The sequence below is a fragment of the Castor canadensis genome, chromosome 19 (genome assembly GCF_047511655.1).
Source record: "Castor canadensis chromosome 19, mCasCan1.hap1v2, whole genome shotgun sequence".
NCBI lineage: Eukaryota > Metazoa > Chordata > Mammalia > Rodentia > Castoridae > Castor > Castor canadensis.
In genome coordinates, this window is record NC_133404.1 from 45,216,098 (window position 1) to 45,240,006 (window position 23,909).

The window sequence follows — 23,909 nt, forward strand, 5'->3', positions numbered from 1 at the left end:
GGAAAAGGGAGAACTTTTTCAGAATATTGTGGACATTTTTTTTTTGCTTGACAAATGGTAGTTTCTAAGTGGCTAACTGCACAAAGGGGGAAGGCGATACAAACCCAAACTGTATCAATAGATTTTCATAGTTACATTAAACAGGTTGGTTTAACTCTTTGGATGGATCTTTGACCCACATACATTTTTATTTATCATGTATTGGTCATTTAGGAAATAGTGGCTCACCGTATTATGTAGACACATTACATCATACAACATAAAAATACCACTAATTAATATCACCATGAATCTTAGAGATGTCTCTAGATGTTGGTCAAGATCATGGTGGTGGATACAAGGTTTGCAAAATTTGAATTATCATTAGGAAACTTGAGTTTTACCATTGATAAGACAAACTGTCAAGTTGTTTTCCCTGAGGTGACTGGCTTATTCTATTTGTTTATTTTTTTTGAGAAGATACGTGCCAAATACACAACTCTGAATAGCCATAGTTCATCATTGTTTTAAGTAAAAATTGTATTTCGTGAATAAAGCAGCAGGTTCAGCTCACAGCTCAAACAGATGCACAAGTGCTTTTCCTGACACCACACCCTGTTTTGGTGTCCAGAAGTTACTTTACACATATCTCCCATTTCAGAAGTTAATATATTTCACAATTTTTACTGTTTCATCAAGGACATTCTTAAGAAACAACCATTCTCACTGTTCATTTAATTGCTATTTTCAGCATGTTTGCTTACTTTATTTTTTCTTTCTTTATTCCGCACAATCCTCTTTCTGTATTAATTTGCTTTGTAACAAAGTACTACAGCTAGTTGACTCAAATTTGTTCTCACCGTTCTGGAGGCTGGAAGTCTGGGATCAAGGCATTGGTGGGGTTGGTCCTTCTGCAGGCTCTCGGAGAGAATGTGCTCTCTGCTTCTTGCCTAGACTTTGTGGATTCCTGGCAATTTGGGGTTTATCAGTTCATCACCCTAGCCTCTGCTTTCACCCTAACCTGGAGTTTTCCTTTTGTGCCGACTATCCCTATTTCCTGTACAATAAGAACATCAACCACATGGAACAGCCTCTTCCAATATCACCTCATCTCAACTAATTACACATGCATATACACAGACCCTATATCCAAATAAGGTCACAGTTTGCAGTACTAGAGGTTCTGACCTCAACATAGAGTTTTGGAGGAATGTGATTCCACCCCTAAGACCTTGTATGAATACATCATGTATCCTGGCCCCTCTCTCCACTTGGTCAGGCATGGCACGGATACATGTATGAACCTAGGGAATCCCATCCTGTACCTGTGACATGTGACACTAATTGACATGGACATTTACCCACTAGTTCTAGAAGTAGATCCAAAGCAGTTCACCAAAATGGATCATCATCTGAAATCTATTCGCTATGTTTGAAAGCTCAGTGTTTTAATATAAATTTGAAGAAATTCTTTCAATAAAAACGACTAGATAAAAAATTCAACACAGTGATATTGGTAAACCTGGGGCTTCTTGGCAGGGGCTTCCAACTTGGAATGTAAAAAGGAATTTGGTCAACAGACATTTCCAGGAAACCTGCCATGTTCTAAGCTTCGTGCTCAAGAGTTTAAATAACATCCTGCCCTCTGGAGAACCAAGTAAGCAAGCGAGGAAAATAGCTGCAAAATACCTAATAATACAGAGCACAAAGTAACAAGTCCATGCAAGCCCAGAGGCTGGGAAACTGATGGCAGAAGGCTGGCCAAGGTTTTATGGGGCAGAATTGGACTTTATACATTTGGTGAGATCAGAGACTGGGGAAAGAGCTCTCGTGGCTGTGGGATGAAGCTCAGGGGGAAGGAAGGACAATGTTGTGCCATGATGGGTCTTGCACTTATATATGACATCACCCTCTAAGCCACCTTTTCCACCCTTGTAGTTAGGGCAGAGCCTCCACCTGATCACCTCTCCTATGAGATACAGTTCATCTATCTGGGAATCATCTGTTTATCCACCTTAGCTGTCCACAACACAGCTCTGCTGCACACAGACATTCCAACAGTCATCCACTACAGCCTAGATATTCACTCTCAGCAAAGGCTGCCTTTGTACCCTTTTATCCATGATTCTGGTAAGTTGTGCTGTTTGGCTATCCAGATCAAGAAGGATGAGAAAAAGCGATCTATGATTAGATCAGGTCAGTAGAAAAACATATAAAGCAGCAAGAAGTGTCAGCCATCAGCACAGAGGAGGGTAGTGAACTCTTTCAGAGCATATAAAGAACAAACAACAGCTCAGCAGCCCATGGGCTGAGAAGCCCTGTGGACTTGGAGAAGCCTCAAGTGCTCCGAGTTTGTAATGAGCACTCTGGAAATCATGTTCCAAGTCTTTTATTTAAACAGACAAAATACTGTGCCATGCAAAACAGCATGAAGGAAAGTAGAGGACAAATGTCAGATATAGTAATCAAAAGGTTAATATGCATAGTGTTGTAAAGACTTCCCAAAAGGAAGTAAGAAAAGCACAAATCACCCAGTAGGAAAATGAGCCCATTTAAGTGATTTATAAGGAAGTACAATGAATGTGCCCAGGAAGGACACTCAGTTTCACTAACAAAGGAAATTCAATTTAAAATGTTCTCCCTCTCCCACCTCCACTCCAAAGGTCAGACTGATACAACTTATGAAATAATGAGACCATCTGGAGTTGGTAGAAGGGTGGGGAAAAGGACACTTCTATCCTGCTTTGCCTGGTAATTCTGGGGTAGCTACCACAAATCATGTTTACCAATTTTATATAACTTCTGAGAGTGCCTGTTATGGTTTTAATATGAAATGGCTTCCACAGGTTCATGTGATAGATGGTTGGTTCTCAGCTGGTGGTGATATGCTGGGAGGTGATGGACACTGTAGGAGGTGGGGCCTGGCTGGAGGAAGTAGGTCATGGAGGCATGCCTTTGAAGGTTACACCTGGTCCCTGGTCCTGTTCTCTCTCTGCTTCCTATCTGCAATGATGTGAACTGCTCCACAACACCCTGATCTCCATGATAGACTGAACTCTGAAAGCATGACCTAAGTAAATCTTCCCTTCTTTTAACTTGTTTGTGTCAAGCAGTCTGACATAATGACAAGAAATCTAACACAGAAAATTAGTAGCAAAGAATCAGGGCTACTGGTGTGACTTTAACTGATGGTGTGGTTCAAAAACCTTTGAAACCATTTTGTGGGAGGAATTTAGAAAAGTTTGGAGAAGCAGGTTAGAAAAGCCCTAGAATGCTGTAAGCAGAGCTTAATGGGTGATTCTGGTGGGAGCTCAGAAGACCAGAAATGACAACAGGGATGAGGACAGTAAAGACTGTGCTCATGAGGTTTCAGATGGAAATAAGAACTCTGTTGAGAATTAGCTTAGAGGCCATTTGTGCTACATTGTAGTAAAGAACTTGTCTACATTTTGTCCCTGTCCTGAGACTGTGGGGAAGACTGGGTTTAGAGGAAATGGACTAGTTAATCCAGTGGTGGCAAGTTTAAGGCAGCCCAGCAGCACTTGGGCTGTGGCATGGGATTTACTGACTGCTTTTAGTCAGATTTACAGTGAGAATTGTGAGCAAAAAGCATATCAGAAAGTCCTGCAATACTTGCAGTTTGGTAATAAAAGCCCCTGGACTCTTGGGGCTAAGGAGAGCATGGATTCTGAAGAGATTAACACCATTAAAAAGAAGCCAAGGATTTTGGCATCAGGACAGTAGGGATGGTGCCTTGAGGGTACCTCAGGAATTGGTCAGACTTCACCCATCACAGGATTCAGGGTATGAAAGCGCAAACTCGTTTGAAAGACTTTCCCTGAGAAGAGAGTGCCTCTGGGATGCCCTGGTTCCATAGGCTACTTAGGGAGTTGTTTCACCAAGATTTGTTTCACTATGCCCAGTCACACAGGCACTCAGAGCTTGCTGCAGCCTGGTCCAAGGGGGCCTGGCTGCTGCTCAGGCTGGCAGCAGACCTTGGTGTTGTTCATGTGATGCTGGTCCTGCAGGCATGCAGAGAGCCAGAGTAAATGGTCATGGAGGATTCCACCAAGAAAGCCAGGCCACGTGTGGCAAGGCCAGGATCCCTGCAGCCCCTGAGCACCTGAAAGGGTGATCTGTGAAGCTGTGGGGGTGAAGCCTAAGCTTCAGTGAAGACTTCAGGATGTTGGAGATACCAGGAACATGGTATGTCTGCGAAGGAAAGCCCCAAGCAAGTAGGGGAGTCAGTCCAAGAGACAGGCCACATGGGCTTCGAACACCAAGACCACAGGGGCAGGGGTTGCCCAAGTCCATTGGAGTTCACATCATGACATCATGTACCTTGGATGCTGGACATGGATCTTTAAGATTTAATGTCTTCCTTGCTGGGTTTTGGTCTTGCTTTGGTCCCATTCCTCCTTTCTATGCCTCCATTCTCCCTGTTGGAACGTCAGTGTTTACTCTGTGCTATTGGATGCTGGAAGTGTGTAACTTCCTTTGATTTTTACAGGGGCTCAAGCTAAGAGTTTACCTTGAGTCTCAGAACAGAATTTGGATTTGGACTTGTGAATAATGTTAGAGCTGTTGAGACTTTATTGACCCTTGGAGATGGAGTAATTGCATTTAGGCCTTGAATCTTTGGGGCCAAGGGAAGAATGTTATGGTTTGAATATGTCCCCACAAGCTCATGTGTTGAACACTTGGTCCCCAACTGGTGGCACTATTTTTAGAAGTAGTGGAGGATGAATGTTGTGGTTTAAGGAGGTGTGTTTGGGGTTCAAGGTGACAATGGGTGAACTTGTGATGGCTAACCTTGATTGTCAACTTGATTGAATTGAGAAGCACCTAGGAGATTAATAAAGCATACCTCTGAGTAGGTCTGTGAGGGGTTTTAGAGAGGATTAACTGCCCTGAATGTGGGTGTCACCATCCCATGGGGGTGGGGCTCAGATGGAATAAAGGGGAAAAGAAAAAAGTCAACTAACACAGGTGTTCTTTCTCTCTGCTTCCTGTCTGCCACAAGGAAAGCAGTCCTGCCACTGTGACATTCTGCCTCACCAAGAGCCCAGCTGTGGACTGTAACCTCTTAAACTGTAAGCCAAAATAAACAATTCCTCTCTTTCTGTTGCTTTTCTCAGGCATTCGTTACAGCAACAGAAAAAGTAACCGATATACTACCCTTCAGAAATACTAGCACTCATGGATAAAGTGTCACATACAAGTGTATCTACTACAGCATCCTTCATTACAGTTCCAAACCAAGGCAACCTTCATATTCCTGGCTGGAGAATGAAGAATCTGTGGAATATCATGCAGCCCTTTAAAGGGATGAAGTAACACTGCATGCACTGTCTTGGAAATATATCTATGATATCTATGATAAGCCAAAAAGAAATCAGAATTTGTAACAAGATACATAACATGAGCTACATTTTTTAAATAGAAAAAAACTCCAGAAGCATTGGGGTATTACCAATTTGCTCTCAGAGATAGGACCAGAATAGGAAGGGAGAATGTTACATTTTAGTTCATGGTCTTTAAAAAAATTTAATACGGCTTTATAGTGAGTTTTATAAAGTTTTCTATATCTTCCAAATTTCATTAATGAACATGGCCTGTGTTTCTGAAATAGTTTAAAAAAAGAAAAGAAAACCAAAAGGCTGGCACTTGATGTGTTTGTTGGTCCTTACAAGGTTGGCTTCCCATACCTTGGCCACTTTCTGTATTGCCTCTTATTCCCTAGCAGTGCAGGATATACACCTATGTGATAAGCTGATTAGCAGACTGAGAGGTAGTGTCTGATGATGGCAGAGGGTTAGTCCAAACATCTGCCAGAGATCGTCTTTCTTTTTCAAATGCACAGTCATCAAGTCATGGAAATTAACAAGCATCTTCCTTCGCATAACACAGTGGCTGCAATTGAGTATTTTGTCTATAAACTTAGACATGGAAGACAGAGCTTCATTTCCACATAAACATGGGGTTAGTTTTGCAGGTGTAACAGTAGACATGCTGAGGTGTAGTGGAGGTGTCAAGGGACTGGAATGAGGGATTATGACTGCCCTGCTCCAAACCTGTGTCCTCACTGGCAGAGAGGAGTGGACCCTGAGTTTCTGGCCCCTGCTCACTCCACGACTTTGAGTCCTGGTCATTTTCCCTGACAGGAGCAGTGCAATTCCAATAGGAACACAGTGGGCCCTTCCTTCCCCAAGGGAAGGAAGTGGGAAGAGGTGGGACTTCTGGTTCTTCCTCGCCTTAGCTGTGGGATCTCACTACCACCTCCAGCTCTCATGTACAAGAAGACCACAGACAGCATCATGCTTCACGGACTGCTTCCTGACATTTCTTTTTCTATGGGCTAAAAGCTACTGCCAGGGTAGGATGGGCATCCAGAAGGCAGGGTCGGACTGTCCACTTGTCACCCAGCCCACTTTGGAACTGCACCATCACTCCAACTTCCCATCAAGATGCTTCTCCTGGGGGCCCTGGCACCAGTTCCTTCATGACCTAAAAGTGCCATCTCCTCTCTCACTCCCTGCCCCTCTGGTGTTTCCTCCATCCCTATTCTGCAGCATTTTGCTGCTTCCTGTTCATACTTCCCCCCAAGAGATCATGCCATGTGATGAGAATTAGAGCAGAGAAGAGAACACTACTTGGGATAAGGGATGGAGCCAAGGCTGGATGCCAGGGTGAGAGGAGCAGTGGCAGGAGGGAGTGTTTCCTGGCAGGAACTGCATTTATCAAAGTGGTTTTTAATATGAACGGATAATTTTAGCCATTTAAACAGATTGCAATGATTCCCTAATCGGTTTCACAAGCTCATTTTGGCCTACGTTAAATTACCTTCTCCTTGGATAGAGTCTTCCCTCATGCCAGGTCTAAATAAATTCTCAATAATATAAACAACACAAATGAAATGTAACTGGAAACTGCCATTTGGTGTGAAACTCAGCATTGGTCAGAAATGCCCCTTCATTTCCTACCAAAGATTGCATTAACCCTGTACAAACACCTGGAAAGTTGGATGGTTTTTCAGTAACACTGGGTGGAGACTGCCCTGAGACTTTCATCTGCAAATATGAATTAAGACATATTTTTGCATTTCACAAAACACAGGGGAAAAATAACAAGCATCTTCTGGCTGCAAGCAATTCAGGGCACTTGCTCACGGCACACTTCCAAAGTGTTCCCTGTGGAATATTAGTAAGCTTTAGGCAAAAAAAGTTACTTTGGCAAAACCCATTTGGGAAATGTAACTTAAACAAAGACAAAGAGGTTTCATTACTGTAGGGTTCTAAGAGAATTTAATGTGCAATTTTGGAGCCTAATTTGCTTGGAGGGGATTATAGAGAGCAAAGCTTCCCAAATATATCGAAACCCTTTTGTTGTGGTACATGTCTGGGGACTTTGATCCTGGAAGATACTTTTTAAGATGCTGATCTATAGGTATTTTTCTTCTCAGGGATCTTGCTTGGTGATCCTAAAAATGTGGATTCTCCATTTCACACAGCAAAGCTTTGAAATACAACTGTTGCTTTTGTAATGACCCGCTCCCAAATTACAATGGAAGTTGCCAGAGTCTGAAACACAAGAAGTATATATCAGCACTGAAAACCATGGAAGCTAGTAATTGTGAGGCAATTTTGAAATATATGGTTTGGGCCAGATGACATTGAGGAAAGAGACAACTAAGTTCCAACTCCCTGCTGCCTGGTGATTGAGTGGAGGGTCTCAGCAGGACTGACTTACAGACTTAGTGCTGCCTGGCTTGAGGTGAACCCACAGCAGGGACAACCACAGGGAAGAGCAAATCCTGGGCTCTTCACTTCCCAGGTGCAGCATCTGCCAGGACCTCCTTCTGGGGCTGCTTCTAACTTTCATTATGTCCCCCTACCCCACCCCAACCCTCATGAACAGAGAAGTGAGGCTGTGTTAAGTGACAGTAAAACTGCAGCAAAGTCACTCCTTCTGTTCCTGCCTTTGTCAGAGCACAAGAGATCTTTCTAGAACCCATGCAATCGATAGAACCATCCCAACTCTCACAATGGACAAAGACATCATGATGTCTCTAAGATGAGCCACAGGGAAAGAAATTAGGAAATATGAAAAAAAAAAGATTGAGTTAAGGAATCAGAGCAAATGTTCCCACTAGTAAAGATGACTTTCTTTATAAAAAAAAAAAAAGAGTAGAGGGAATATCTAAATCTAACCACTCAGTGTGAATGAAGAGGACATATTTATGAAAAACGCACTTCCTTAATTCAGCAAGGAGTGAGTTCAGATGCAAAGCACAATTACCACATGAAAAAAAATAAAATGGTAACTATGAATAGAAGATTGGATTGAGACATTGTCTAAGATTTTGATCAAAGATGATTAAAAAAAAAAAAACTAATATGAGGAGTAAAAATCTGAGTGGGAGCCAGAGCAGATCTGGGTGTGAACAGAGAGGCTGAGGAGCAGCAGCTCCGAGACCTGTAGACACATTTCCCCGCAGTGAAGAAAAACTTGAGCATGCAAGTTGAAATAGCCCGTTTTAATTAGACCTTCACTGTGTCCAAGTGAAAACCTTGAATTCCAAGGACAACAAAAAAGCAGATTACTAATGTTATAGTGTGAAAAAAGAAAAATTAGAAAAAAAAAGCCAGGTCTCAGATGTCTCTGCAGTGCTAACTTCTTCGGGGTTCTTCTGAGGGAGAACCCCGAGATCCAAGACTCCTCCATGTGCTGTGTAGGCAATGGGAGAATTTCTAAAACCTGCGAGAAGTCTGGCATGGATACCTGCTTACCCTTCTTGAAGGACATTGTTTATAATCCTGACACTTGGGAATGGACCAAAATAAAATAATGGGGGAGGCAAGAAATAGATAAAGCAAGGCAGCCCACTTTGTACCTGAGTACCTGCAGGTGACACGTCTCGGAACTTACTGCAAGTACAAAGCTGCTTCTTGAAAGACAGATGACAGACAGACAGATATCAACAGACACATGACATAAACTACTAGTGATCAATTATCTAAAATCTAGGTCTACAGCCCTAGACAACTTGTACAATAGTTTGGGGTAAGAGGAGGCCGTCAAGCCTACTGTGTGAGCATGCTGACTCTGGAGCCAGACTTCCTGGGTTTGAAACCCAGCTTCCCCACCCGACAGCTGCGGTCCTTGCCCAGTGCCACCCACACCAGTGACCTACTTTATCCCAGTCATCTCATGCCTCCCTGCTGGCCTTAGCTCCTCTCGATTCCTCCCCATCTGCATGGCAACTGTCCCAGTGTGGCTTCACAGTTTCTCCCCGGGAACTGTCATAAACTCCAGTCTTCGCTGGGACCATGGCCTTTGGGCCTATTTCTGTCCCCTTCCCCTCTTCAGTTCAACTTGCAGAATGACCTTCAAAAAACTGCAGTCACTTTCAGTGACTCTAGGTAGAAGGTAGGAAAGGGTCTAAGCTCCCAGGCTTAGCACACAGATCCCAGCCCCACCTGACACTTCTACGTCCACCTGCCCCTCCACCAACCACAAGGAGTTCATGTGGTTCCAGCACAGCATCTCTCCCACCTGGAGAAGCCTTCACAATAACAAGAAGGTCTGTTGTGCAACCTGACCCTACTTACGTACCAACTGTGTGTGCTGGGCTAATTGCCTCACTGTGCTATCCTCGGACTTCCCATCTGTAGACAGACGCTAACAACAGTAACAGCACTCACCAGATTGTCCTGAAAATCAGACAGCATAATGCATGTCACTGAACCTGGCACAAAGTGAGCACTTTCCAGTGAAAACCACCATCGTTACAACCTCGCCTTTAACCTTGCCCACATTATTTCCCATGCCTGCCATGCTTTTTTAACTAGCACATCTCCTCTTTCTCCTCATGTCACTCTCTTTGTCTGAGAGGCTTTCAGTAAGGCTCAGCTGCGGGACACAGGATGATGAGCTCACCTTAACACTCCCCAGAAGATGGTCTATGCCTCTGTTATGACTCCCGACCTGTGACTTCCCACTGACCTGCATGCCCATCCATCCCCTCCTCAGCACTGTGAACTCCTTTTGTGCAGGAACCATGTCAGCCTCCCCTTGTAAAGTGCCTGGCCTGTGGCAGGAACTTAGAAAACATTCATAGAAGGAAACAGAAGGGAGACTTTGCCCTGTCTGAGAACAAGAATGCCAGAAGACTGTCATTCTCCATATGATAAGACAGGGTCATGTCCTTGATGCCTGGAGAGGTTGTGAGCAGGAGACCTGATGGTGTATGCATCATGGGCTGAGGGCTGGGGAGAGCAGGGGTCCAGCCACCACTTTGTGACTTGGTGGCCTCAATACAGACAAGCAGCTTTTGGAAACTTTCAAGTAGTAGAAAAACAAACACCATGTTCAACAAGCATACTGTGAGAAGCCCAGGGCTGTTGGAGATGAGCTCATGGCAGGGCTGAGCTGTCAGTGAAGTGCTGGCCTGACCTCAGCAGCTCTCAGCCAGATTCCAAAATAACCTCAGGCCTCTGGCATGCTGTGGCCGAGGCTTACTGAAAGTCTAGCAGCAAAGTGAAGAAAAGGATCCAAGGGCAAAGCACACTAGGGTGCCAACAAACCCTCCCAGACCTGGATGGTCCTAGGGACTGGTTGCAGCCCAGGACAAACTCCCTCTCTCTGGGGTCAGACCTTGGCTCTCCTGTGCAGAGACACTGCCACTTAACCAGACATTTTCCATGCATGGTTAAGTGATGAACCAGGCAGATCCATGATGGTTCCTGGAAAAGGCAGTCTCTATATTAGAAATGACTTCTGGCTCAGGGATGAATGATAGTCTGTGAAATGAAAGGTGCTGGGCCATCAAAACAGCATGGATGTAAGTCAGACCTTTAGAAATTCAGTGTCCTTTGGACTCTGAGCACAAGTTACAACATGTAAAATGAACCCATTTATGGGTGATTTCTGGTAAACTAAGTAACTGTAGGATTGGACAAGGAACTCATTGTCTTTCAGACTGGCCTTTCTTTTAGTAATACCCCAAATATTTTAAATGGAACAATATAGCATAAACGTTGTGAAGCTAATTGCAAAGGCTACTATGTAATAGAAAGGACTTCTGGAATATATCAGAATCCATTGTGAAGTTTACACGTAGCATGGACTCAGCAGGAAGGAGGGAGAAAGAGCTGTTTTAAGGCACAGCTAACTGGCTCAGGCCTAATTACATGTGTTGCAAGGGGACTGTTAAAGAACCTGTCAGCAAAGCCCTGTTTGTGCCACAAAGTCTACATCTGCTGTCCACTTTTACAGACTTTTGAGTTCACCTTTAGAGATTTACAGCAACTGTGGCTGGCAGTCATAAATCTTCATAATTCCTGACTAGGAATTTTCGTACCTCTGAACCAAGACATTGCTTATAATTATGGAGTTTGAGCTCATGAGGAGCAGGGGCAGCATTGTAAATTGACAAGGCTCCGTGCAATCATTAAGTAAGTTGCTGCTCCAGTGCTCCAATTCCATGACCTTATAATAGGGTCAGACTGCTGTGACTTCATTTCAGCCACCTCCTCTATGCCAGATGAGTCTCTAGTCATCTTAAAAAAATGGGTAAGTAGGTTCTATTAACTTTCAGAAATTCTGGCAAGAAATTCTTTCACATACCATCCCCTTGGCTATTTTTTTTTGACTAGGCAAGAGACACTCTCCCTCCACTCCATTCCACCTTCTTTCTGCTGGTCCACACATCCACCCATGCATCCACCCATCCATCCACCCATCCACCCATGCATCCAACCACCCATCCATCCTTGCCTGGTGTGCAAAGATGAACACAGCATGCCCCGGGTCTGGAGCCATCTCAACATCAAGCACAGAACGGTGTTACATGTGCTAAGAATGTAGTGATCAATCATGAAGCAGAGTATTAGCAGCCACAGAACAAGGTGGTGTCAGCTACATATCCTGAAGGCTACCCATCTGCATCAAGCAGGAGAGAACCTTGTTTTCCAGAACCTTTATCTTCACAAAAACTCAACCAACTAAATACAAGTTGTTTGCAAAAAAGCAAACAAAAAGATACAACTTTTAAGTTCAGTATAAACCATTCAATCCAATTGTCTGGGATGTCTCTTTAGAAATTCAGATTGATTTCTCAGAAGTGTCATTTTCTCTGATGATTAAAGTCACATGAAAACTTGGAAAACACAGAAATGAATTGAAAAAACCCCAATAATCTACTATGTTGAAATAATGCTGATTAATATTTTGTGTGTAAGTTTTCAATCCATGGACACATTTTATTCATCTAAATCTAAAAATATTGGGATCACGATGTGCATGCTTGATAGCCAATTTTACACTTCTTAGCCCTCTGCTTTGTTCTTAAACATCTCTTGAAAGCACGTCTGCTAAATGACTGTCTACAATTATACCACATTGATGCTCCATGCTACTTTAACCAATTCACTATCATCGAAATTTAGATTTGAGCTGTTCACAAGCACAAGTAATGCTTGGACACTTACACATACCCATCTCTGATTAATTCCTTAATCAGAAGAATAAATTCCTAGAAGTGCAACTCTTGTATCTTAAAGAATACACATTTAAAGTATTTAATACATACTGCTAAATTAGTTTATAGATAATCTGTATTCCGAGTAGCCATGCATAAACATTTCTGTTTTTTCTGAACCTTGCCAACACTGTAGATTTTGTCTTTTCTATTTTTTTTTGCCATTAGGAGGTAAGAGGGGGATGGTATCAAGTTGTTTTAATTTGCAGCTCTGATTAACAGTGAAGTTGATTTTTCCCCACATTCTTAATGTGTCTAAATATAAATTTTTAATACTTATTCTCTCTATTGGGTTAAAATCTGCCTTCTGGTAACATTCTCCTTTTGGTCCAAATTGTGCCTTCTGTAACTATCCAGAGGTTAATTCTTCTTTTATATGACACCCCCTCAAATACTTGAAGACAGAAATCATGTCTCACTGTCTCCAAGTTAAACACCCAAGCTCCTTCAACCATTTCTCATGTGGTAAAGTTTCAAGGGCCATCGCTGAAGACTTAATGCAGAATAAATTGTCCTGCCCCCGCACACACCAACTTTAGCAGTCACACAGCTACAGGCAATGCCAAGAGAGCTCGGGTAGAATCAGATTGCAGGTGCTGAATGCAGCACCTGCCTGTCCCCTGCGTTACAGCCTTCTTTCTCCCTCCTGCCCCAAGGATGCTTAGTGTGAGTTTTACCTCGATCATGGCATTTCTCTTGTGAGATCATAGGCCTGGAGCTCACATAAGGTTGCAAGAAAGAGATCACTTTGAGGCCAGAAACAGGAAGAAGAATCTGCCTGGTATAATGAGAATGTTAACTAATTTGAGTGAAAGAACCTTCAGTAAGAATGAGGTGGCTCCCTTGGTGTGGGTCCTGAGAGGCAGGATTTGACAATACTATCCAGCACCTTTATAGACTTTTTTCAGGAAGCCTTCCCTGACCCCAGGCAGTTTAGGGACCATTCCTCTGGCCCCAGGGCTGACTGCCCTGACACTCTTCTATAGTCACCTAGGCATGTGTTGGTCTCCCCACTAATCTGAGCACTCCCTAAAGTCTGTTTGGTATCCCGGAGAGCTTTGCTCAACTCTGCCATACATCTGGCCATCTCATGTGCTTGGAGAACTGAGTGTTGTTGGAAATCTCGCTCCAAGGGTCCACATCCTTTTGCTCTTTTTTTTTCCTTACTCCAAACAACCTCCTAGCTGGGTGCCGGTGCCTCACACCTGAAATCCTAGAGATTTCAGAGATCAGGAGGATCATGGTTCAAAATCAGCCCAGGCTATTTGCTGCAAAACCCTATCTTGAAAAAACTCATCACATAAAAGGGCTGGTGGAGTGGCTCAAGGTGTAGGCTCTGAGTTCAAACCCCAGCACTGCAAAAACAAAGCAAAACAAAAAAAAAAAACAACCTCCTAATACCAACCTGGATTCTTAAGTAATTCAAATACTCTGCCATATTCACTTCTTGTTTATCTTTAAAAATTCTTTTTGGCAGTACGGAGGTTTGAACTCAGGGCCTCATGCTTGCTCAGCAGGTGCTCTAATTATTTTTGGAGTAGGGTCTTGAATTTATGCCCAGGCCAGCCTGGACCCGGATCATTGTATTTACACATCCCACGTAAATGTGGGATTTACATATTCTATTTACACATCCTGCTGGGATGACAGGCATCCTTGTTAAACGAACAGATGAATCTATATGATCAAACTTTATTCTATGTATCCTTAAGAATGTCTTTTTAAGCTGTACATAAACGGTCTCTCACATTTTCATGGGTTTTACCTCCAAAAGCCCTACCAGGTTCTCACAGTGAAAAACTAAGAAAAGCTACCTCCTGTCCCTGGAAGGATTAACTTTTTGAAATCAACCCTGAGCATTCTCCATAACAGGCTGCTCTCTAAGATAAAAGACATCAGCCAAATCTCATCTGGGGGAAGGGTAGTTCCCAATTCCAGCCCTTCTGTCCTTCCCAGTTGGCCTAAGAAGGGAAGACTAGAAAACACTTGTGAAGGTCCAGCCCTTGGACACAGGCCCACCCAAGGGCAGGTTTAGTCACTAGATGACAGAAAGGCTCCCCTTCCCCAGGCAATCACCTCACCAACAGATTCCACCACAGCAGCCATGGGTTACAGCCTGCAAGGCGCGGATGCTACCTAAGAAGAAGATCTCTAAGAAACCCAAGGAACTCAGGGTAAGAAACAAGAACGCAGAGGAATTTATAGCTCCTGGCACTCATGGCTACAATGAACACTGAACAGCCACCGTTTACAAAGATCACTGTGAGACCTTACACTAAATGCTCACTCACCTGAGCTCTTATTACCTGGTGCATTATGTCTGTAACTCATGAAGAATGACAAAACACACTAAAAGGCAATCTGTGACAGCCTGAAGGGTCAGAACCAGGCATAGATTTTGAAATTAGTGGACAGGAAATTTAAAATTATGAAAGCCCCTGGGTTTGACCCCCAGCACAAAATAAATAAATAATTTCTTAAGCTATAATTCACATGTGGTAAAATTCACCATCTGAAAGTGAACAATCTTTACAGAATGATGGAACTATTACTCTGATCTAATTTTAGGACACGTTTGTTACTCTCAAAAAACCCTCTGTTCTTATTAGCACTCATTCCTATCTTCCTTCCCAGGAACACCTGGAAACCCAATCTACTTTCTGCTTGATGGATTTGTCTACTTTGGACATTGCATGTAAATGAAATGATATACCATGGGGCCTTTTGTATTTGGCTACTGTCACTTAGCATGTTGTTTAAAGTTCCTCAATATTATACGATGTGTCAATACTTTAGTGCTTTTCATGGCTGAATAGTATTCTGTTATGGAAACACATTTTATTTGTCCACCTACCACTTGGTACATAAGTTGTTTCTCCTTTTTGGCCATTATGAATAATACTGCTATAAGCATTTGTGCACAAATTTCTTTGTAGACATAGGCTTTCATGTCTTTTGTGTTGATATCTAGAAGTGAGAGTGCTCAATCAGTACATGTCTGACATTCTGAGGAAAGGTCAGTGACTGTACTAGTCACATGCCACCAGCAGTGTGAATGGGTTTCAGTCACTCTACAGCCTAACCAACACTATTTACCACCTGTCCTACTTGTCTTGTTTAATTGTTCCAGGGGTTGTAAATGTGTCTCACTGTGGTTTGACAACTTGTCACAAATGTCATTCACATTACCACTCTGACTTTGCAGAGGGTTCTGGGTGAAAGAACCTAAGAGTGAGTTATTAGATTCCCATCACCTGTGCAGGAAACCTTTGTTTCAGACAGCAGGGCTTTTTCAATGACAAAGATTACTATGTTCTGACTATAAAGGAAAATAAAAGTATTTTCTTGCTTCTTCCTCTAAGAGCACATTCTTAACAGAATCCCATGTATGCAGCTCTGCTTACCTGCTGGTGGCCAGGCCTTGATGTATCCTGTGCAGTGGACCACGGCATATTGGGCCTCTCCTTCTTTCACAGGGCCAAGGCCATTCCTAAGGAAAGAATATCTGTGACACATTTTCAACATATGGGGATGAGGCAAGATGTCAAGGACTCCTTTGGCACTTAAGCTACTGGGATCCCTTGCCTGTCTTAGTGGTTTTGAATCTTGACTCCCCTTGTTCGCTCCTCCCACAATTCCACTCAATTTCCTGTTCTCGCCTCAGCCATTGCCACCCTGATCAATGTGTGAACCTCTTGGTCCTCTCTACTCAACCCCTCTGTAAGTTGGGCCACTCCTCAGTGCAGGGCATTAACACCATCAACCAGTGCGGTCCCAAGTACCCATTAGACAGGGATGCTGACCTGAACCTTTTTCTCATGGTGGTTATTCTGTTTAGAGGCAGGTGGTCCAAGGGAGCATTTCCACACCTAAGGGTTGACAAATATGTTAGGATGAGCAAAGAGCAGGTAAGTTTATGAAGCACAGAGTGCTGCTACCAAGTCAATGGGCCTTACTGGGTGCTTACAGCTTCATTCAGGTGAGGCCTGTGGCCAATTTCCTTCCTTGCATGCCTTTGGATTTTGATCGCCATCAGAGGAAGGAGAATGGGACCCACTTTACAAACCACATGGAAAGCATTTTGGGGCCCAGCCCAGAGCTGCAGAAAGACTGTAGGAGAAGCCTAGCTGTGCTCAGTCCCACAGATCATTTCAGTAACTGGGTGGCTTTCAGGAAGCAGGGAAGAGGGCGATGACAGTAGCAGTGTCTCTTCGGGCCTGAGCAGAAACATCAGCTCGAAACACATATGGCCAGCTGATGAGCATCTTTTTGGGCTTTAGCATTACAGCTGTAGATGGCTCCCTCCTCCCCTGCATGGCTGGCTGAGGAGAGAGTGGAAACCAGGGAGGAAGAGGCACAGAACCAGGTTTTTCTGTGGGCTCCCCCTGGACCCAGGGGGTGTGAAAGTGTACATTCCCTACTCTGGTAGGACCTCTCAATGACCCTCTCAGCATCCCAGGTGCCAAACATCCAAGCCTGCACTGTGGCCAGCTCTGACTGTTGCTTGCTACGCCCATTCAAGAAGTGCATTTCCATTTCCCAACTACATGGCAAGAGAGAGCCTGGCTGTCTTATCTGCAACACAGAAAAGCTAAGAGTCCAGTTATACTCTGGGACCTCAGACAGCTGCTAGAACCTCCAAGGTTTCACAACAGGGTCAGTTTGTGGCACTGCTGCCCAGGGATGCCAGCAGGGCCTCTGCCCATTCTGGCTTTATCTGAGAAGGTTATGTCCAGCAGACAGCCAAGCTGCCCATCTCTTGGGTCAGTCTGGGTAGCATGTGCCTGGTGCTTCAACAAGCAACATGGAACACATCCCCTAGAGGCATGCCAGGCCAAGAAGGGAACTGCGTAAATTTGGTTGGTAGGGCAGTAATAATGGCATCGCAGGGTGCTAATACACATGTAAGCCATGACACTGCCAAGCAATTACTTCATAAGGGAATTGTTTGCATGGTGCAATTAAGAATCTGGATAGCTGGGGCCATGGAAGGCCTCCAAGCTAGGATGGGCATTGACTATTCACTGAAGCATTGCAGGATGGACCCTGCTGTGAAACACTTCATTAACTGATTGCTTGTTGTCCCTAGGTGGATATTCATGCATGTGACTCCTGTACCTAGCTTGCCCCCGCCTGATGAAAGGGAAGCAGGCTGCCTGCAACTCCATCCGAATCAAACGGAGACTTTTTTTGTCACTCCAGTGCCATCTTGTGACCTAAGGCAAGTGATGAAGGGGGTTTCATTTGTGCCTTCTAGAAGAATTAATTCCAGCTGCTCAGCCTGGAGAGGAGCAGATGCAGGGGAAGGACAACTATCACCAGTTCCCTGAAGGGCCATTTCTTGAAAAGGGGCCAAATGTCTCTGCAGGCTCCAGCTAAGGGTTGGGGAGGCAGACCTCCTTCACCACAGGGGATTAGCCAGCCTGTAGATGAACAGATTTGTTTAAAGCACATGGACCTTTAAAAGACTTTGAATCAGTGAAAACACATCTTTTAAAGTATCTTCTGTTGGAACCTCATAGTACCCAAAAGAGATACACAAGTGCCAAGTCAGTTTTAGCAGCAAACGCCTGAGAGGAAGCAACTTTAGCCAGAGGCTGTGCAGTGCTAGGACTGGAGCCTGAGACCCCCCCGGGATCAGGTAGCTTGTCAGGGAGGTGGGGGAGGTCAGACAGTGGCTAAAGCAAGACCAATGCAGAATCTCACAGCCTGGTTAGGAGGAGGGGAGCTGGGGCAGGCCCCTCTCTGGAAGAGGTTCTGAGATTGGCTTCTTTCACCTGCTTGCAGCTCTAGCTCCCACTGTGTCTCTCTCTGAGGTCCAGTGATCCAGATTCAGTCCTCACTTTCTGGATTGTTATGGTTTGGATAATAAATGCTCCCCCCACCAAAAAAAAAATCTCATGTATTAAGGCTTGATTCCCAAAGCACAGATGTTCAGAGATGGGCCTTGGGAAGTGGCTGGATCATGAGGGCTCTAACCTTATCAGTGGATTAATCCATTAATGGACTCATACATTGATGGCATTATTGGGAGGTGGTGTAAACTCAGAGGCGGGCCTTGTTGCAGAGAATAGGTCACTGGAGGCCCTGGGGTATAACTTGTCCCCAGCCCCTCCCCTCTCTCCTTCCTGGCTGCATGAAATGAGTATCCTTCTCATCACAGGCTCTTGCCACCAGGATGGAAGCCAGGAAACCTCTGAGACCATGAGCCAAAATAATTCTTTTCTCCTTAAGCTGTTTCTCTCAGGTATCCATCATGGTGATGAACAGTTGGTTAACACAAAGACTCACCAATAGCATTTGGTGGGTGGCTGCTCTTTTCTCCCAGAAACAGCCCTCTCTGGCTCCCTCCCACCTGTTGCCATGCCTCTGTCTCTTGCTGGCATCACCTGCCTAACATGCAGTCCTCAGGTCTCCTGTTTGCACTAGATTCCCAGGTGACCTGATGCTCATCTCGGTCTCATGGGTAACATCTCTTGACATCAACCCCTACGTCCTCACCTTTAGCTCCAGCCCCTTGCTTGGGTTCCAGGGAATCCAACTGTCTACTTTTCTCTCCATTTAGAGGTCTGATGGGCACCTCAGTCTCAGAGTTGAAGCTCCGTTCTGCCCTAACCCAATCTTTCCTACCTTAGTAAATGGTACTCCATTCACTAGGAATGGAGGTAGCCAAACATTTTAGTCTTATCTTTGACTTCTCTCATGCCCTACCTTCAGGCTAGCTCCATCTCTGAAATACATTCAAAATCTGAGCACTTGTCACTAAATCACCATCTCCACACTTTTCTAATGCATTATTCCACACAAAGCCAGAGCAATTGTAAAATCTCATTCAGAACATGTGACTCTATGATCAGACCCCAAAGACGTCCCATCTCACTCAGAGTCAAAGCTTAACCTTAGAAGGGTGACATGATCCAACACCTCTGACCCCCTCACTTTATCTCCTATGCTTGCTCTCCCCCAGCACCTGCTTCTGAAATGGCAATCTCCTTATTGTTCCTACATGTCCCAAGAACATTCTGCCTCAGTGCCTTTGCACTTGTCTTTTCATCTATTGCACAGTCTCTTTGCCCAGATAATTCCATGTCTCATGCATCCACTTTCTTCAGGTCTTTATGCAAATACCACCATCAAAGTTCTTCCCCTTCCAGCCTACACAACGTGTCAATTAGCAATATCAATCACTCCTATTCCTCAATTGATCTCCTCCGTGGCACTGCAGGCAAGGATTTTGGTTACTTTACTGAGCACTGGCTTGCTGGCACGTGAGTCTCCAGCACAGGTGGTTCTCAATAGAAACTTGATGGCTAACAGAATGAGAAGCTGAGTGGCTCCAACCCGTGTCACAACCTCCTCAATTCCATGGCACTGACAACCCCACTCATCCTACACCTCCCATCTGTAGCTCGTGCCATCCGCCCCTCTGGGGCCATGGGGGGGATGCTATAGGGGTGCCTGAACTGGTCTTGAGGGTTCAAGAGTCCAGCTTTTTCTTCTTTGAGTCACAGCCAAGCTCCCCTGATTACCACAAGTCCAGTGAGTCCCATATTTCTTCAACAATGACACATAAACCAAAATAAGTTGGCCCTCCACATCCATGGGCTCAGTATCCATGGAACAAAACATTTGAAAAATGTGCAAATGTTTTTCCTTGTCATTATTCCCTAAATAATAAGGTGTAACAGTGCTGATACAGCATGTCCATTGCATTAGGTAGTGTAAGTCATCTGGAGATGATTTAGTGTGTGGGAAGATGTGCATAGGTTCTTGCAAATGCTATGGACATTTTGTAGAAGGGACTTGAGAATCCAGGGTTTTGGCAACCAAAGGGATTCTGGACCCACTCTGTCATGGATACAAGTGATATCTAAAGGTGCAGAATGCTTGCTAGATGTCAGGGAGACTCAAAGAGGCACAGACCACAGCCCATCCTCAGGGCATTAAAATTGGTTCATGAAGCCAAGACACTTTCACTTAAACTATCAATCAACAATGTAATAGTTAGAGGCCAATTAAAATGAATGAGTTGTCAAGGAAATATAAGAGTAAGTATGGAATCAATGGTTTCAATACAAAACATGGTGAGAAATACAGAACACTGGAGAGGCTGAATAGGTAGAGTTTGAAGAGGCACAGTGGACAAGGGGGTGTGAAAGTAGGAATAGGCAGAACATGGTGGGAAGCCAAACAAAAGCTTGGGAGGAAGAAGGAGAGGAAATTTCCATGGTAGAGTCTATACTCATAGGCTGAGTCAAGAAAAGGTCACTAGAGAGAAACCAAGTCAGCACCTGTGACCTTGGCAGAGTCAGCCCAGGCCCTGAATGGGGTCAGAGAAGTACACCCACCATAGCATGGCCCACCGCTTGTCCCAACAGACCTCATCCTGCAGATGAAAGAGCGCCTGGAGCCCATGCACATACGCATGGACGACTGCTGCCCTTCCTTCTTGACCGTCCCTGTCTTCAGATCCAGGATCCGGCCTGAGAGAGAGAGAGAGAGAGAGAGAGAGAGAGAGAGAGAGAGAGAAAGAAGGACATTAGCACCAGCCTCTGCCTGAGATCCGAAGACAGAGGAAGGGAGGTGGGGAGGGTGTTCACAGCTCTGCCACATGAGGACAAGTGGGGCAGCACAAATTGTTTGTTTCTTGGCAGTCCCAACATTCTTTGGCAGGAAACTCACAAAGCAATGAAATCCATACAATTCAAAATGCCTTGTTTTCTTCCGAGCAATTTCCACTTGCCACACTTGCTGAATTCCAGTGCCTCAAGTCACTTCACTCTGGCTGTCTCCAACCCCCACTCCATGAATACAGAGATTGCCAAGGTCATCAACAACTTCCTCATCGCTAAATCCAAAACACATTTTTTCCTTTATTTTATCCAACTGCTGTGCTGGACTTTACCCAATTATACACTGATCCCTTTTCAAAAACCTTCCCTACCCCGGGCTTCCTACCCAGCACTGTTTCCCCATCTGCCTCTTCACTCCTCAGGGCTCGGTCCTCAGCCATCATTTCTTATGCCACATATTCATTCCTTGTGTAGTTTTATCCCCTCCAAGGTTTTGGTGGTGTCCTCTGATGCTAATGACCCTGCCTTTCTACCTCCTTTGCTGGTTAGATCCACTTCACCAGCAGCTGACTGCACCTCTGCAGCTTCACTGTCTCCTTCCTGAACACCACCAGCACAAGCACCACCACCAGTGTGGAAATCTAGTCAGAAATCTAGATGTTGTCGCCGCTGAGGCCTTCCTCTCTTTTCCTGCTGGGAAGTCTCTGTCCTCCACCTTCTCTGCCTCCATCACCTCCCTTGCTCTCACCTCAGGAAGGCAGGTGACCACCAGTGGGGCTTCCTTTCATCCACTGACTTCTTCCCACTCAGCAATTTCTACCATCTATTTCCTCTAGTATTTCACACCATCGCATCTCTTTCATCTTGGGGAGAACCCAAACCCTGAAGATCCTGTTCTGTGACCATCTATGGCCAGACTGTCCTGTCCACACTCACAGTCTACACTTCTGCCTCCTCTCTGTGGCCAGCCCACTGCAATCTGCTGTCCCCACCACAGCTCTGTGGATGCCACTCTAGCCCAGATCTCTGTTGTCATGCAACAAATGCTTTTCAGCCCCTCTTCACCTTGTCCCTTGCCTCAACTAGTCCCTCCTTAGAGCACCCTTCCCCTGGGACACCATTTCCTCCAGCCTCTCCTTTCTGGTGGTGGTGGCTCCTCTGCCTCAGCCAGGCCCCTTGTTGGTATCCCCAGGGCTGGGCCTTGGCCCTCTTCTCTCCCACTCTTCCCCGAGACCCCCACGACATTCTTGCTCCTGTCTCCTTCATGTTGATGACATCAAGGCACCCATCTCCAGCAAAAAACGTGCTCTCCTCTGACTACATTTCAAGGATTCCCCCTCTGAGCCTCTGATGGACTAGGCTCCACCTTGGGTTTGCTCTGTGTCCTCTGATCCCAGTTTGAGAAAGACTCCAGCTAAGCCAGAACTATGGTTTACAGGAACGACTCCCAAAGGCCATGTGTTAAACACTTGTTTCCCAGGGTGGCAAAGGTGGTGGTACGTTTAAGTGGTGGGGCCTAGTGGGAGGTCCTTAGGTCATTGGGACATGCCCTTGCAAGGGATTGTGAGACCATGAACTCTTCTTTCTCTTACTGCTTCCTGGCTTATATGATGAGAAGTGGCTCTCCACATGCTCTCCCCACTGCCATCTAAAACCCCCATAGAGGACCATTACAGGGTCTGTCCAGTCTTTGACTGGAACCTACAAAATCATGAGCCAAAATAAACTTTTCACTGTGTGAGTTAATTATCTCAGGTATTTTGTTGGAGTAAAAGGAAGCTGACTAACACAGCTTGGCAAAAATCCTCCTCCTTGATACCTGACCACCCTTGATATCTTATCACTCTGGCCTGCTTTCAGCAAGAATTCTGTTGAGTAGGTCTAGCAAGAATTCTCCTCACCCCAAAGTTTCTTCTTAGTAATCTTTCATCCACTGTGCCTTACCTTGCTCCTTGGTTATAAATCTCCACTGGTCTTTGTTGGATTCAGAGTCCGATCTGTTTCCTCCATTCCAAAGCCTTGTTGCTGTGGTCCCTTCACCTACTGCCACCACCCTCTTGAACAGAGTCTTTCTCACTATCTTTAACAAGCTGCATGAGTCATTTTTTTCTTTAACACACCAGAACTCTCTTAGAAGTTTTCATGTGCCCAGCTGCCTCTTGGGCATCTCACTGACATCCTAGAGTCCACAGATCCAAAAACAGGTGTGTCTTCCTGCCCAAAGTTCCTATCTTAGTCACTGGCACCAACACTGTTCAGTTGCTCAAGCTAGATATGACTAGTGCAGACCATGAACTCTAGCACTCCAATCCAGCATCCATCCTGCCTTCCCCACTTGCTGTGTGTCCTCCAACAGGTTACATGACACTGCAGTGCTCAGCTTTTCCACCCATAAAGTGAAGATACAGGACTTTCTTGGATGGTTATTGTAAGCAGTAAATCAGTTCATGTTACAAAGTGATGGAAACTGTGTATAGATCACAGAAAGTACTCTATAAATGTTTACCAAGTAGAGCATTTGAAAAACTCACTCCAACATTGTATCAGTCACCAGTATTCCTCCTGGGTCCCTTCCTTTCATCTTCATAGTTCTCTTTCCATCTGGATAGCACCTTAGCTCCTGCTTTTTTGGATGGACACCTGTACCAGGCAGTCATCCTATCCTCTGTTTTTGACAATCTTTCCTCTGCATTGACACCATAATTCATTACTGAAAACGCACAAATGACTGTGGCTCTCTCACTTATGTGACCTCAGGCAGGCAGCCCTGCTGGTCTTTGAGTTTTTCTTCTGCAAAATGGTGTAACCACTCCATT

General features: G+C 44.8%; 1 protein-coding gene across 8 annotated transcripts in view; it reads right to left on the reverse strand.

Moving 5' to 3' along the window:
- Positions 1 to 23,909, reverse strand: part of Arnt2 (aryl hydrocarbon receptor nuclear translocator 2) — a 153,797-nt gene that overhangs the window by 37,006 nt on the left and 92,882 nt on the right. For all 8 annotated transcript variants that reach the window (XM_074061844.1, XM_074061846.1, XM_074061841.1 and 5 more), the window contains 3 exons: positions 20,901 to 21,003; positions 16,324 to 16,389; positions 15,925 to 16,010 (listed from right to left, as the gene is read on the reverse strand). In XM_074061844.1, the coding sequence (XP_073917945.1) occupies positions 15,925 to 16,010; positions 16,324 to 16,389; positions 20,901 to 21,003 (255 nt within the window). The remainder of the gene's footprint in view (positions 1 to 15,924; positions 16,011 to 16,323; positions 16,390 to 20,900; positions 21,004 to 23,909) is intronic.